The sequence below is a fragment of the Anomaloglossus baeobatrachus genome, chromosome 3 (assembly GCF_048569485.1).
Source record: "Anomaloglossus baeobatrachus isolate aAnoBae1 chromosome 3, aAnoBae1.hap1, whole genome shotgun sequence".
Lineage (NCBI taxonomy): Eukaryota > Metazoa > Chordata > Amphibia > Anura > Aromobatidae > Anomaloglossus > Anomaloglossus baeobatrachus.
The window spans coordinates 114,499,507-114,516,395 of NC_134355.1; the positions used below are offsets into that span (position 1 = coordinate 114,499,507).

The window sequence follows — 16,889 nt, forward strand, 5'->3', positions numbered from 1 at the left end:
CGAACATTTTAGTGCTCGCCCAACTCTAGTTACTACTCTACGATTAGACATTTTTTTTTAAAAAAAAATGTAATCCTGTTGGATATCCGTCACAAGTCACATGCGACTTTCCCCCCAGTGTCTCCATGTAGTCCCGGTCTTTATGGAATTTCTCTATACTTGAGATTCATTCTCGGTCTCTTCTTCTTGCACCCAGCAGATATTACTTCATACCCTACACCAAATAACACCAGAGTGTGACGTCTCCGCTTCTCACCGGTTTCCAGACTGTCACGTTTTATTCAGAGTAGTTAAATGGTTATTGTCATCTCCAGGATCCTATCCCAATATGTAGTACAATAATAATATTTATTATTCGTAAATTCCTCCAATTAGAAATGTAGTATAGTTCTCCTGAGGTATCCATGATTACAACCATGATCAACTAACTGACTAATTTACTGTCACTATACGAGTTGATGTAACCATGGATACCTAAGCTGCAATGCCCTGCACATGAGGTAAGAGACAGGGGTATATCAGGAGAGCTATACTAAGTTTCTAATATTATTACATGTACTACAGATTGGGAAATGGATCTTAGAGATGGGAATACCTCTTTAATTCTAGATATCGTAGTTTGGGTCTTTTCTTCGTCTGTCAGGAAAGTCTATTAATTTGTGCTCACATTTGTTAAAGGTCCCGGCAGAGCAGAGTGGACACAAGCGCTCGTCTAGTTGGGGAAGGACGTACTCTTTCACCAGTGCCGTTAACCGAGGTTGTGTGTGCGAGGATGAGAACATGGATGTCAAGGCGGGGGATCAGGCGGCCTTACAGGTAATTTCCATATCTAAGGATACGTGAAATCTGATACATTTATGATTCGTGGAAACCTATCCTAAAACATGACCATATCCTGCTGATACAGCTCAGGGCTTGGTGTAAGAGCGAGAGCTCAGTGCTCTATAACCAGCCTTGTACCTGCATGCTCAGTGGATTACCAGTACGGCTCTTCAGCCGTGTGTTATTCACGGATGTGAAAAGCATTAAGCCACGTGCACATGATGACTATTTGGTGAGTCTTTTACCTCCAGTATTTGTCAGTCAAAATAAAAAATGGAAGTCAGAGGAAAAGTATAGTAGAGACACATGCATTGCCTATCCATTTTATGCCACCTCCTGGTTTTGAACACACGCAGTCATGGCTGAAAGTGTTGGTGTGATGCCCTGGACTAGTCAGGTCGTCCCAGGTAGTCCCATTCACACACATACCCCCTCCCTGAAAAGGTGACATCAGCCAAACTTCAAAACCTTGTCACCACCCTCCAGGTTTGATGTCCACACCAGGGGCGGAGCCAGGCTGTTGGCTCCGCCCACCGAGGAGTTCACAGGCCTGGAGGTAGGAAAAAGACACAAGTTCTAGTTCTAGAGCAGAAAATGGATGAGTCTTGACAGTGAAGGAGAGAGGTAAAGTTCAAGGGCAGACCTGTGACCAGGCCTGCCATAGTCTACTCAGGTGTCTGGGTCGGAGCCCAATCACCTCTGGCAAGGAGGCAGACGGTGGTGGCCGCCTGCAGAAGCTGGGATTACAGCCGGTGGAACCGTAGGGACCGGGGTCGGGCCGTGATTGGAAACCGGAGCACCAGGAGGGGTACTCAGACCCAGTACAAAGCCCCAAACCGACAGGGCCGAGTCAAACCAACTGATTGAGGACAGGACTTAAGGACCTATTCCACACAAGACCCGTTAGAGGACAACAGCCCAACCATACAGGGTAAAGCCACCGCCAAGGCATAGAGACCCAAGGGGCCAGCGTCTGCGGGCAAACAGGGCTCTTCCGACACCCAGCAAGCCGGGGAGCGGACTACCGTTGCTTAGGCATAGGAGTCAAACATTCACACAAAAAGGTGCAGGAGAAAGGCGGAAACCACCAACCTGTTAAGGGAGAAGCTGCAGCCGGCTGCGGGCCCCGTTCATCATCCCGTTTGCTTTACCTGAGACTCCAGTGTGTTGTGTCATAGTGAGTACACCAGTGCCTTCGGGCCCCGCACCGCACCAGCATCTCGCACGCACCTGTCCCCACGCCTCAGCACCTCCCTCGTGCCCCCGGGACCATCACTCCCCTACCCGCGGAGGGGTCAACACCAAGCTGTGCAACACCGTCCCCAGGAGGCCTAGTTAACGGCAGCGGTGGTGTCCATCCATTCACCACAACCCGTGGGTGGCGTCACAAACTTACATCCCTTACAAACCACCGTGGCCCCGGCCGTGGAACTCCCCACCGAAGTCCCTGCGTGTAGCGTCAACCCCCTTGCAGAGCGATGTGACCCCCGGGTCCGTGAGGCGCTCGAACCACCCACCGTACAAGCATGGATCCGAGCGGCTCGGCGGCCGCAGCCGAGCCCGCAGGGCGGTACATTGGCACCCTTGTAATTGAGCAAGGAAATGAGGTATTTCTCCCAGAAATACTTATTGCAATTACATAGGTTTTGTTATACACACTTTTATTTCCTTTGTGTGTAATGGAACACAAAACAAATAAAAATAAAAAAAAAGGCAAATTGAACATACTTTCACAAAACTCCAAAATGTTGGCAACTTTGTTTCAAGCTTGTAATGCTCATTCAAACTCATCTATGACAAGTAGTTACAAAGAAATTAAAGCCGTCCTGCAGGCTTAGGGGCATTCGTGTCGGTGCTAAATATAAGTTGACATTTGAAAGAAATGAAAAACTATGACAGGAGACCCAGGAGGACCCCACTGCTGACACAGTGACCTAAACAAAGCTACACTGCAGTTTGCCAAAATGTACTTGAGTAAGCCAAAATCCTTATAGAAAAGTGTCTTGTGGACAGATGAGACCAAGCTACAGGTTTTTGGTAAAGCACATCGTTCTACTGTTTACCAAAAACAAAATGAGGCCTACAAAAAAAATGAACACCGTATTTACAGTCAAATATGGTGAAGGCTCAAAGATGTTTTGGGTTGTTTTTCTGCCTCTGGCCTTGGGTGCCTTGACTGTGTGCAAGGCATCATACAATTTGAAGACTATTAAAGGATTTTAGGTCATAATGTAGTGCCCAGTATCAGAAAGCGGGGTTTGCATCCTGGGTCATGTTTCTTCCAGCAGGACAGTGACCCCAAACCTACTTTAAGTAGCCCCTAAAAATGGATGGAAACAAAGCGCTGGAGAGTTCTAAAGTGGCAGAAATGAGTCTGGATCTAAGTCCCATTGATTACCAGTGGAGAGATCGAAAAATGTCCCTTCTTGCTTTTTTTTGTGTTGTTCTAATACACACAAAGGAAATACACATGTATAACAAATCATATAATTGCAATAATTTTCTGGGAGAAATACTTTAATTTTCTAGAAAAAAAATATAATGTATTTTTGTGAGGGGTGTGTGTGTGTGTGTGTGTGTGTGTGTGTGTGTGTGTGTGTGTGTGTGTGTGTGTGTGTGACGCTCTGCGGTGTCTGTATAGCGCCTCATTCACATGTCTTGCATCACAGTATCTGGAGCTTTCCAGTGTTCGGGGCACGTCAGCATGATGATATCACCATTGTGCTCTGACCACTGTTAGCACTGACCGCGGCGGTGAGAACAGGTTAGGCAGCCTGATGTTGTTCTGCTAATACTTGTCTATCAACCAGTTTTTGTTGCTGAAAGAAGTCAGTGCCACTGCCCTGCGAATAGATTGGTAGCCAATATTAGTAATACAATGCCAGGCTGCTTAAATCATGTTTTTTTCCACCTTTTTCCACCCTGGTGCTCCTGTCACGACTGGCTGATGAACGCTGCAAAGTACCAGTGAGCAATGACGAGGGAAAGTTGTAGCTGAGCACATAGCGCTGGGCTACAGTATAATATCGCTGGCTCCCTCCACAGCGGTAAACTGTGCAGCCCAAGGGGTCAGCTGCAAGTATAGTATATAGGGTCAGCTTCTGCCCCTTGTCTCCTGTGGCCTTTGTCTTGTCTGCCATATTTGCTCTGACAATTAGATACCAGCAAACAAAAATGGCACGCTCCAGGAGCTGCAGAAAAAAAAATACTTGTTAGCAAAGTCCATTTTTATTTTTAAATTACCGTATTTTTCGGACTATTAGACGCACATGACTATAAGACGCACCCTGGTTTTAGAGGAGGAAAATAGGTAAATAAAAATTTAAGCAAAAAATGTGGTCATCCCCATAGGATCTGCTGCTGACACTATTATGGGGGTAATGTCCCAAAATGCTCTACTAAGGTACCCCATCCTGGTAATGATCCTCCTGTCTTGTGTATAATCCCCATCCTTGTATATATGTCCCTCATCCTGGTATTGCCCCCATCCTGCTATATACCGCCATCCTGCTATATACCGCCATCCTGCTATATACCGCCATCCTGCTATATACCGCCATCCTGCTATATACCGCCATCCTGCTATATACCGCCATCCTGCTATATACCGCCATCCTGCTATATACCGCCATCCTGCTATATACTGCCATCCTGCTATACACCGCCATCCTGCTATACACCGCCATCCTGCTATACACCGCCATCCTGCTATACACCGCCATCCTGCTATACACCGCCATCCTGCTATACACCGCCATCCTGCTATACACCGCCATCCTGCTATACACCGCCATCCTGCTATATGCCCCCATCCTGCTATATGCCCCCATTTTGCTATATACCCCCATCCATCCTGATATGTCCCCTATCCATCCTGCTATTTACCTCCATCCTGCTATATACCCACATCTTGGTATATGGCCTGTATCCTGTTGTCACACAAAAAAAATAAACGTTTATACTCACCTTTCCTCGCTCCATGCAGCACTGTTCCTCCTCCTGTCTGTGTCAGCAACAGCACCGCTGACCTGTGTGGAGTCGTCACCGTTGTCTGCAGCATCGCTCCTCTTCCTGTCTGCCTGTCAGCTGACCTGTGTGGAGACTGGCGGCACGCACAGGGATAATGTCGTCGCTGTGCTCACTGTTCTCTACACAGATCAGCTGGCTGGCAGACAAGAGGACATCGCGATGCTGCAGACAACAGTGACCGGTGAGTATACTGTACTTATTCACTGTGCCCCGCGCTGATGATGATGCGCGAGGAGCAGTGAATACAGCTGTGCATGATCACTCCAGGCTGTAGTTGCCAGGGGTGATCACGCGGGCTGGTTGTTAATTATGCGCGCATCCCCCGCCCACCTGTCAGCGCTGAGGGATGATGGGCGGGAGGATGGGCGTGAATATGAAATGAGTGGGCCCACGTGGTCACGGCAGGCGCTGCTACAGCCTTCTCGTGCCACCGATGACCCACTCCACCGCAGCACCCTCATTCCCCGCAGCCACATTCAGACTATCAGACGCACCCCCCGACATTCTCCCACCATTTTGGGGAAAAAAAGTGCGTCTTATAGTCTGAAAAATACGGTAAATTCTTTTATAATTAATATTCGTTAATTAAAAAAAAATGTCATTCCCTTTAAGCTAAGATTTCCTATACTGTTCTTTATTACCAGTATGTTGTTGGGTAACCCGTCTTACCACATATCCCGGATATTAGGAAACACATTTGTATTGTTTGTGGTGAAACGTCGGTCTACAAACCACAAGCAGATGGGAGGAGGAGGAAGTGGGAGAGTCGTTAGGTTGTGATGTAAGAGCGCTAATATAAAATCTTTTATTAATGGTAACCCTAGGCCTTATGTCTTCAGGTGTTCTTGACTAACTCCGCCAATGTGTTTCTGCTGGAGCCTTGTCCAGAAGTTCCTTTGCTGCTGGAGGAGCAAGTGGAGGCCTGCAAGTCTGTGCTGAGCATATACAGGCGAATGATCATGGATCTAGTGATGGACAAAAGGACATGGTAAATTATCAGCATTGCTGTTTTTTTAGTACTATCTTGATGGCAATCTTTCCTTGTAGCTCATCTCTGCACACATATCTATTAACCAGCTCGCTAAAACACGAAGGAGCAGATCCATCATTTGCAAATTATGTTAAGAGACTTTTTTATGTCTTGAGGTCTCCATTTCCATTTTGCACTAAACTCTTGAAAATAGGGAACGGCACATTGGACAAGTTCAGAAGGGCCCTTTTTAGAGCAACGATTTGCCCCCTCATTTATAAATGTCGTAGTTTCTTTTGCACAGCTGAAGATTAGGCAGATTTTGTTGTCCACTAGAGTACAGGAGTGCAATTGTATAAACATTTTCCAAGATTTTGAACAGTCGCAAATGAGGAATTATGCTAAAACATCTGGATAAAAAAAACCCACACCTGGATTGTCAAGCTAAAAAAACAAACAAAAGTAAAGTTTAATTAGAAGGGTTCTTCCACAAAGTCCTTTTATCAGTAAATAATGGAATAATAAGCCGGTCAGGCAGTCATTACTTAGGGTGCCGTCACACTTTAACGACGCTCCAGCGATCCCACCAGCGATCTGACATGGTCAGGATCGCTGGTGCGTCGCTACATGGTTGCTGGTGAGCTGTCAATCAGGCAGATCTCACCAGAAACCAGCCCCCAGCCAGCAGTGACGCGTGGAAGCGATGCTGTGCTTGGTAACTAAGGTAAATATCGGGTAACCAAGTGCTTGGTTACCCGATATTTACCTTGGTTACCAGCGCACACCGCTTAGCGCTGGCTTCCTGCACTCCTAGCCAGAGTACACATCGGGTTAATAAGCAAACCGCTTTGCTTATTAACCCGATGTGTACTTCGGCTACGTGTGCAGGGAGCAGGGAGCCGCCGCTGGCATCCTGAGAGTGGAGGACGGTAGTAACCAAGGTAAATATCGGGTAACCAAGCAAAGGGCTTTTACAGCTTTACCGCAGGCTGTCAGAAGCTGGCTCCTGCTCTCTGCACATTCAAATCGTTGCTCTCTCGCTGTCAAACACAGCGATGTGTGCTTCACAGCGGGAGAACAACGTCTAAAAAATGAACCAGAGCAGTGTGTAACGAGCAGCGATTTCACAGCACGGGCCAGATCGCTGCTCAGTGTCACACACAGCGAGGTCGCTAATGAGGTCACTGCTGCGTCACAAAAACCGTGACTCAGCAGCGATCTCAGCAGCGATCTCGCTATGTGAGAAGTGCCCCTTAGTACATAGCAGGGGCACATATATAAGATTATCTCAGCACAGGAACATTTTGCTAGAACACATCTAATTGTGGAAATTCTCATTTAAAGATCTTTTGATTAAAATGTATAACAAAATACATTTTAATCAATAGATCTTGAAATGAGAATTTCCACAATTAGATATGTGTTAGATATGGCACAACCAGTTTAAATAAAAGTACATATTTAATAATAAGCTACAAACAATTAAGTCACTATTTTGAGGGGCTGCTGATAAGTCTTTGGCTTTACACAGAAAGAAACGAGATAGGATGATGAAACTTTACATTTCTTCCACATACTCTCCACTGATGACAACACACTTCTTACATTGGTATTCCTAGTTCTGTAAGCCTAGCAAAAAACATAGGATTTCAGTTGTGCCTCAAACCAGGCATCCGTAGCAGCCATGGCATCAGAAATGGTGTGAAGTTTTGTAACCTTGAGGTTTTTTATTCAGATTTAGAAACAGATAATAGTCGGAGGGAGCTAGATCTGGTGAATAAGGTGGCTGATCAACCAGCTGGAAGCCCAGCTCTGCCAGTTTTGCCATGGTCGCTTGTGCAGTGTGAGCGGAGGCATCGTCTTCTAGGAACAAGATTCCTTTGGGAATCAGAGCTCCTTTTGGCCTTCAGAGCTGCCTTCAATTGGTCCAAAAGTTCAATGTAATACCTTGCAATGATGGTGGAACCCTTTTGAAGGTAGTCCACTAGCAGCATGCCCTCCTTAGCCCAAAACAGACGCCATCACCATAGTGGCTGATTTTTGCACCCTGAACTTCTTTGAATGAGGAGAATCACTATGCCTCCTCTCTTTTGACTGCTCCTTGTTTTCAGGGTCATACAAATAAATACAGGTCTCATCCATAGTGACCAGTCGATCCAGAAAGTTCTTATCAGTCCGGAAACGCTGACAAATAGACCGGAAAGGTTTCACTCTCATGCTTCTCTGATCTGTGGTCAAACATTTGGGGACCCACTTTGCAGATGGCTTTCTCATGTCCAATTGTTCATGGATAATGACACAAACATGTTCACGGGAAATTCCCCATGATGTCTGCTATTGCTATAGGTAAAATTCGTCGATTCTCCAGTATGAGGTTGTGCACAGCATCGACGATCTCTAGAACAACAACCACTCTCAATCGTCCAGGAAGCTCCTCGTCATTGGTGCTGAAGTGGCCCGTTTTAAATTTGGCAACCCAGTTCTTAAAGGGAACCTGTCACTAGATTTGGTGACTATAAGCTGCGGCAACCACCGCTGGGCTCTTATATACAGTATTCTAACACGCTGTATATAAGAGCCCTGGCCACTGGGTAGAACGTAAAAATGACTTTATAATACTTACCTAAATGGTTGTTTCAGTGCAGACTGATCAAATGGGTGGCTCCATTCTCCAGGTGCTGCACCTCTACTTTCAGCCATCATTGTCCTCCTTCTTCTGAAGCCGGGGTGCATGACGCGTCCTACGTCATGCACACGCATCGGCATTTAAGTCCTGCGCAGGCGCACTACAATTCTTTGATCAAAGAGCGCCTGCATCATGCACCACGGCTTCATATAGGCTTCAGAAGAACATATAGGCATTTTCTGCAGGAAAGTATTTTCATACCACGACCAATCTTCTGCTTTTGATACCCCGAAAAGGCACAATATAGGCTCTAGAGGGACCTCTAAATTCAGGATCGACTTAAGTAATTGCACCACATCCCTCCTGTAAGCCTTAATGATATGACAGTCCCAGATCATATGAGACCCTCATACCTTAATGTACAGATACACATTAAGGTATGATCTCACTCACCTCTCCGTTGCCATCGTCACGCGACACTGGATTTCGTCTCAGTGCACATGACCCCAGAGGTCCGGTCATGCACACTACTTCAGTTTGAAGCCAGGACGCGTACACCCGGCTTCATAGTGAGCATGACCTAAACTCCGGGGTCATGCGCACTGAGCCGAAATCGAGCGTCTCGGCGGAGAGGTGAGTGAGATCATCCTGTGACAATGCGCATTCATTAGCATGTTAGCACACCCACAGGAACGTACTAACATGCTAATGGAGTCAACTAGTCAGGGGAACGAACACACAGGGGACTAGTCTCCTCGCTCATTAGCATACAATAAAAGATCCTTAGAAATACTTTTCCTAAAGATCCCTTTCTTTGTCGCTCCATTGGGAGACCCAGACAATTGGGTGTATAGCTTCTGCCTCCGGAGGCCACACAAAGTATTACACCTAAAAGTGTAAAGCCCCTCCCCTTCTGCCTATACACCCCCCGTGCCTCACGGGCACCTCAGTTTTTATGCTTTGTGCGAAGGAGGCACACATGCACGCATATCTCCACATCTTAGTCAGCAGCAGCTGCTGACTAGGTCGGATGGAAGAAAAGAGGACCCATAACAGGGTCCCCAGCATGCTCCCTTCTCACCCCACTTTTGTCGGCGGTGCGGTTAAGGTTGAGGTACCCATTGCGGGTACACAGGCAGGAGCCACATGCTGTTTTCCTTCCCCATCCCTGCAGGGCTCTGGGTGAAGTGGGATCCTAATCGGTCTCCAGGCACATGGGGCCGTGCTCCCTCCGCAGCCCCTGGGGAATCTGCTGGACAGGAGCCGGGTATCGTCAGGGACAAGGCCCTGCTACTGGAGGTACTCTGTGTCCCCCTGGGGGACCGCGCATGAAGCGCTTGTGCCATACACACCGCAGCGCTGCTGGGTGTGTTAGTGCGCCGGGGACTACCGCGCTGGCCGCGCTTATTTGCCGGCCGCGCTTATAACTTTAGTCCCCGGCTTTTGCGGCCTAGTTTCGTTTTCTCCCGCCCCCAGGCCTGCCAGTCAGGGGAAGGGCGGGACGCTGCACAGGACGTCAGGCTGAGGGCTGGAGCATACTGTGTATTCTCCTCCCCCCTCATACAGCACAGTGGGGCATCAGATTCCCGCACTTTCTGGGGCACGCCCACGGCCCCCTCCTCCCCACAGAACGCCGACAGCCATTACTGTCAGCAACTCTGACGCTGGAGAGGAGAGAAAGCACGGCTCTGGGAGACCCAGGCAAGGGAATCTGTTGATCACACAACCGCTTTCAGCGGTCGGTAAGCAGCACCTGAGTGCTGGCCCCACTGAGCGCCGAAGTGTACATATATATATATATATATGCTTATATGCTGTACATTTACACTGTACGGTCGCACTGTTGATTTTTGGCTATATACCCTCCTGCATTGTACTCAGAGGAGACAACAGCATGTCGTCCGCAAAAAGCAAGGGTGCCAAAGCACAGGCTTACTTTGCCACCTGTACTTCATGTGCGGCTATACTACCGGCAGGTTCCACCGATCCTCATTGTGTGCAATGCTCGGCCCCTGTGGCACTTACTCAGCCGGAGCCTCTGCCACTGGTGGCCCAAGGGGAACCACCTGTTACCACTGTCCAGGTGACAGTGACAGAGTTTGCAATATTTGCTGACAAACTGTCTGAGAGTATGGATAAATGGTCTGCTAAGATACTAGAAGCCTTGCAGTCCAGGCCGGTAACTCAGGCCCCGGGCACTGTTGTTTCATTGACCCCAGGCCCCCCTCAGTTGGAGCAGCAAAATGCTCCTGGGGTGTCTTATAGGTCCCAACATGAGATCTCTGACATGGACCGCAGTCCCAGACCACCTAAGCGGGCTCGCTGGGAAATTCCCTCGACTTCATCACACTGCTCAGGGTCTCAGCAGGAGGACTCTCTGGACGATGAAGCGGAGGTGGCAGATCAGGATTCTGATCCTGAAGCCGCTCTCAACCTAGATACGCCAGAGGGAGACGCCATAGTGAATGACCTTATAGCGTCCATCAATCAGGTGTTGGAGCTTTCTCCCCCAGCGCCTCCAATTGAGGAGTCAGCTTCTCAGCAGGAGAAATTCCGTTTTAGGTTTCCTAAGCGTACATTGAGTACGTTTCTGGATCACTCCGACTTCAGAGAGTCAGTCCAGAAGCACCGAGCTTGTCCAGATAAACGCTTTTCTAAGTGCCTTAAGGACACACGTTACCCTTTCCCCCCTGACGTTGTCAAGGTTTGGGCTCAGTGTCCCAAAGTGGATCCTCCAGTCTCCAGACTGGCGGCTAGATCCATAGTTGCAGTGGAAGATGGGGCTTCACTCAAAGATGCCACTGACAGACAGATGGAGCTCTGGTTGAAATCCATCTATGAGGCTATCGGCGCGTCCTTTGCTCCGGCATTCGCAGCCGTATGGGCCCTCCAAGCTATCTCAGCTTGTCACTCGCAGATTAATGCAGTCACACGTGCCTCTGCTCCGCAGGTGGTGTCATTAACCACTCAGGCGTCGGCGTTTGCGGCCTACGCCATTAATGCTATCCTGGACACTACGAGCCGTACGGCGGTAGCATCCGCCAATTCGGTTGTGGTCCGCAGGGCCATGTGGCTACGTGAATGGAAGGCAGACTCGGCTTCCAAAAAATTCTTAACCGGGTTGCCATTTTCTGGCGACCGCCTGTTTGGTGAGCGATTAGATGAAATCATTAAACAATCCAAGGGAAAGGATTCTTCCTTACCCCAGCCCAAACAGAAGAGACCTCAAAAACGGAAGGGACAATCGAGATTTCGGTCCTTTCGGCCCGCGGGCAGGTCTCAATTCTCATCGTCCAACAGGCCACAGAAGAGTCAGTCGAACTCCGATTCATGGCGGTCTAAGTCACGTCCTAAAAAGACCGCCGGAGGAACCGCTTCTAAAGCGGCCTCCTCATGACTTTCGGCCTCTTCACACCGCATCCTCGGTCGGTGGCAGGCTCTCCCGCTTTTGCGACGCCTGGCTGCCACAGGTACAAGACCGTTGGGTGAGAGACATTCTGTCTCACGGTTACAGGATAGAGTTCAGCTCTCGTCCTCCGACTCGTTTTTTCAGAACATCTCCGCCCCCCGAGCGAGCCGATGCTCTTCTTCAGGCGGTGTGCACTTTGAAGGCAGAAGGAGTGGTGATCCCTGTTCCTTTACAGCAACAGGGTCACGGTTTTTACTCCAATCTGTTTGTGGTGCCAAAAAAGGACGGATCTTTCCGTCCTGTTCTGGACCTAAAACTGCTCAACAAACACGTGAAAACCAGGCGGTTCCGGATGGAGTCGCTCCGCTCCGTCATCGCCTCAATGTCCCAAGGAGACTTCCTGGCATCAATCGACATCAAAGATGCTTATCTCCACGTACCGATTGCACCAGAGCATCAGTGCTTCCTGCGTTTCGCCATAGGAAACGAACACCTTCAGTTCGTGGCACTGCCTTTCGGCTTGGCGACAGCACCACGGGTCTTCACCAAGGTCATGGCTACAGTGGTAGCAGTCCTACACTCTCAGGGACACTCGGTGATACCTTACTTAGACGATCTGCTTGTCAAGGCACCCTCTCGAGTGGCTTGCCAACACAGCCTGAACATTGCTCTGGAGACTCTCCAGAGATTCGGGTGGATCATCAATTTCCCAAAGTCAAATCTGACACCGGCCCAATCACTGACATATCTTGGCATGGAGTTTCATACTCTCTCAGCGATAGTGAAGCTTCCGCTGGACAAACAGCGTTCACTACAGACAGGAGTGCAATCTCTCCTTCAAGGCCAGTCACACCCCTTGAGGCGCCTCATGCACTTCCTAGGGAAGATGGTGGCAGCAATGGAGGCAGTTCCTTTTGCGCAGTTTCATCTGCGTCCACTTCAATGGGACATTCTCCGCAAATGGGACAGGAAGTCGACGTCCCTCGACAGGAACGTTTCCCTTTCTCAGGCAGCCAAAGCCTCCCTTCGGTGGTGGCTTCTTCCCACTTCATTGTCGAAGGGGAAATCCTTCCTACCCCCATCCTGGGCGGTGGTCACGACGGACGCGAGTCTATCAGGGTGGGGAGCGGTCTTTCTCCACCACAGAGCTCAGGGTATCTGGACTCAGCCAGAGTCCTCCCTGCAGATCAATGTTCTGGAGATAAGGGCAGTATATCTAGCCCTAAAAGCGTTCCAGCTGTGGCTGAAAGGCAAACAGATCCGAATTCAGTCGGACAACTCCACAGCGGTGGCATACATCAACCACAAAGGCGGAACACGCAGTCGGCAAGCCTTCCAGGAAGTCCGGCGGATTCTGCTGTGGGTGGAAGCCACAGCATCCACCATATCCGCAGTTCACATCCCGGGCGTAGAAAACTGGGAAGCAGATTTTCTCAGTCGCCAGGGCATGGACGCAGGGGAATGGTCCCTTCACCCGGACGTGTTTCAAGAGATCTGTTGCCGCTGGGGGATGCTGGACGTCGACCTAATGGCGTCACGGCACAACAACAAGGTCCCGGCATTCATGGCACGGTCTCAAGATCACAGAGCTCTGGCGGCAGACGCATTAGTGCAGGATTGGTCCCAGTTTCAACTGCCTTATGTGTTTCCTCCTCTGGCACTGTTGCCCAGAGTGTTACGCAAGATCAGGTCCGACTGCCGCCGCGCCATCCTCGTCGCCCCAGACTGGCCGAGGAGGTCGTGGTACCCGGATCTGTGGCATCTCACGGTGGGTCAACCGTGGGCACTACCAGACCGACCAGACTTGCTATCTCAATTTCCGTTTTTCCATCTGAATTCTGCGGCCCTCAACCTGACTGTGTGGCCATTGAGTCCTGGGTCCTAGCGTCTTCAGGGTTGTCTCAAGAGGTCATTGCCACTATGAGGCAGGCCAGGAAACCAACGTCCGCCAAGATCTACCACAGGACGTGGAGAATCTTCTTATCCTGGTGCTCTGATCAGGGTTTTACTCCCTGGCCATTTGCCTTACCTACCTTTCTGTCCTTCCTTCAATCCGGATTGGAAAAAGGTGTGTCGCTTGGCTCCCTTAAGGGACAAGTCTCAGCGCTCTGTGTTTTTTCAGAAGCGCCTAGCCAGACTTCCAAAGGTACGCACGTTCCTGCAGGGGGTTTGTCACATAGTCCCTCCTTACAAGCGTCCGTTAGAGCCCTGGGATCTGAACAGGGTTCTGATGGCTCTTTAGAAACCACCCTTCGAGCCAATGACGGATATTTCTCTTTCACGCCTTTCACAGAAAGTTGTCTTCCTAGTAGCAGTCACATCGCTTCGGAGAGTGTCTGAGCTAGCAGCGCTGTCATGCAACCTCCTTTCCTGGTGTTTCACCAGGACAAGGTAGTTCTGCGGCCCGTTCCGGAATTTCTCCCTAAGGTGGTGTCACCCTTTCATCTCAATCAGGATATCTCCTTACCTTCTCTTTGTCCACATCCAGTTCACCAATGTGAAAAGGATTTGCACTTGTTGGATCTAGTGAGAGCACTCAGATTCTACATTTCTCGTACGGCGCCCCGGCGCCGCTTGGATGCACTCTTTGTCCTTGTCGCTGGCCAGCGTAAAGGGTCACAGGCTTCCAAATCAACCCTGGCTCGGTGGATTAAGGAACCAATTCTCGAAGCCTACCGTTCTTCTGGGCTTCCGGTTCCATCAGGGCTGAAGGCCCATTCTACCAGAGCTGTGGGTGCGTCCTGGGCTTTGCGGCACCAGGCTACGGCTCAGCAGGTGTGTCAGGCGGCTACCTGGTCGAGCCTGCACACTTTCACGAAACACTATCAGGTGCATGCCTATGCTTCGGCAGATGCCAGCCTAGGTAGGCGAGTCCTTCAGGCGGCGGTTGCCCACCTGTAGGAAGGGCCGTTTTTACGGCTCTATTACGAGGTATTATTTTACCCACCCAGGGACTGCTTTTGGACGTCCCAATTGTCTGGGTCTCCCAATGGAGCGACAAAGAAGAAGGGAATTTTGTTTACTTACCGTAAATTCCTTTTCTTCTAGCTCCAATTGGGAGACCCAGCACCCGCCCCTGTTCCCTTCGGGCTGTTGTTCTTTGTGTACACATGTTGTTCATGTTGAATGGTTTCAGTTCTCCGAAATTTCTTCGGATTGAATTTACTTTAAACCAATTTATAACTTTCCTCCTTCTTGCTTTTGCACCAAAACTGAGGTGCCCGTGAGGCACGGGGGGTGTATAGGCAGAAGGGGAGGGGCTTTACACTTTTAAGTGTAATACTTTGTGTGGCCTCCGGAGGCAGAAGCTATACACCCAATTGTCTGGGTCTCCCAATTGGAGCTAGAAGAAAAGGAATTTACGGTAAGTAAACAAAATTCCCTTCTTATGCTAGTGTATACAGGGACCGTTAGGCAGGGATTAGCAACATGCACCCAGAACTGCTCGTGGTTCTGGGTGCATATTGCACCTAACAAGTTCCCTTTTAAGAAGTCAGTGAAAGTTGGGGGAGGAAGGGTCATGGTTTGGGGAATTTTTCTGCAGCAGGAGTTGGACCTCTCATACAGTTACATGGCAGAGATTCGAGTGCAAGTGTGTATCAGAACCTTCTTCAACACATGGTTCCTTACTTGCATGCGTCACTCAATCAGCCAGCAATTTTCATGCATGACAATACCCCCTCTCACACAGCAAAATGGGTAAAGCAGTTCCTTGAAGCAAGAAAACTTTGAAACAATAAAATGGCCCAGAATCTTGATCTAAACCCAATGGAAAACCTCTGGAAAATCCTTGGTGACAAAGTTATGGCCAAGAAACCCACAACAGTCAAAGAACTGTGGAAGAGACTGGAAGAAGAGTGGACCAAAATCACACCAGAGCAGTGTGAGAGCCTAGTGATGTCCTGTGGCTGCAGATGGGCTGAAGTCATTCAAAGCAAAGGCCTGTACACGTCCTACTGATTGGTGACTGTTGTTACCTTCAGAAAATGTACTTCTAATCTTTCTCTGTGCTGCAGTTATTGCTTTTCTCTATGATCTTCTCTTTTTGGTCAAAATAAAGGGTTTATGTTGATAAACTTTGGCTCTTTTGTAAAACTCTGTTCTAGTGGCATGGTGTACCCCTTACAAAAAACCTTCAAATGTTGATCAATGTAGATTACATTATTTCTGGAAAAAAGCAAGTGATCCTACATTATTCTCGAATTTTGATCTTCAGTGATCTGTGCTAGCAGTGGATTTCATGTATTGTTTCTGGCGGTGTGCTGATGCAGTGCATGTATATATGTCTACCCTTTTTGTTTTTTGTAATCATAGCCATCAGGCGATTTTGTAACTTTCCTTTGTCATACGGCCATTACCAGTCAAACTAAATCCTACGCTGAACTGTTTCTCAGTGCGGCTTCTGGCTGCCCGTCAGCTGCTTCACTTCTAGGCCAAGGCTGCGCTGAGATCTTTTGTAATGCTCATAATTAATTTTAACAGTAAGTTACAGCAGCTGCCCAGAGGAATACATTGCACTGTATGTGATCTTGTGCTGCAGTCACTCGATAGTTAATATCCGTAGCACCAAATAGTTACAGATTTGCATGCACCTTAGTTTTGTGGCCAATATCTGACCCCATTACTCTATTCCTAACGTGATGAGAACGTAGTGATGGGCAGCGCTCGGTGATTGGATGCCGCATTTCTCATGGCCTTCTCACAATGTGTTCTTGGGATCAGAACGTTTTGTAGTGTTCTACTAAGGCTGCTTTCACACCTCCGGTTTTTGCAGTGCAGCTCAATCTTGCTCAAAAACCTATGCAACGGATGCGGCGAAAAAAACGGATCCGTTGCATAAGTTTTTCCATGCGGCCCATTTGTTTTTTTACGGATGCGGCTTGATACTGAGCATGCGCAGTGCAAAAACCACATCCGGCGGCCGGATGCGGTTTTTGCCGCAGAACGCCGCATCCGCTGTACATAGGCTTGCATTGTAAAACGCGCCGCAATGCGGTTTTTTTGCCGCACAAAAAAACGTGCCAGGCGACGTT

General features: G+C 48.8%; 1 protein-coding gene across 1 annotated transcript in view; it reads left to right on the forward strand.

Annotated features, from left to right (window-relative positions):
• LOC142297183 (ral GTPase-activating protein subunit alpha-2-like) overlaps window positions 1-16,889 on the forward strand; it is a 210,810-nt gene that overhangs the window by 116,009 nt on the left and 77,912 nt on the right. The window contains exons 12-13 of the mRNA XM_075341450.1: window positions 679-816; window positions 5,691-5,839. Of these exons, the coding sequence (XP_075197565.1) occupies window positions 679-816; window positions 5,691-5,839 (287 nt within the window). The remainder of the gene's footprint in view (window positions 1-678; window positions 817-5,690; window positions 5,840-16,889) is intronic.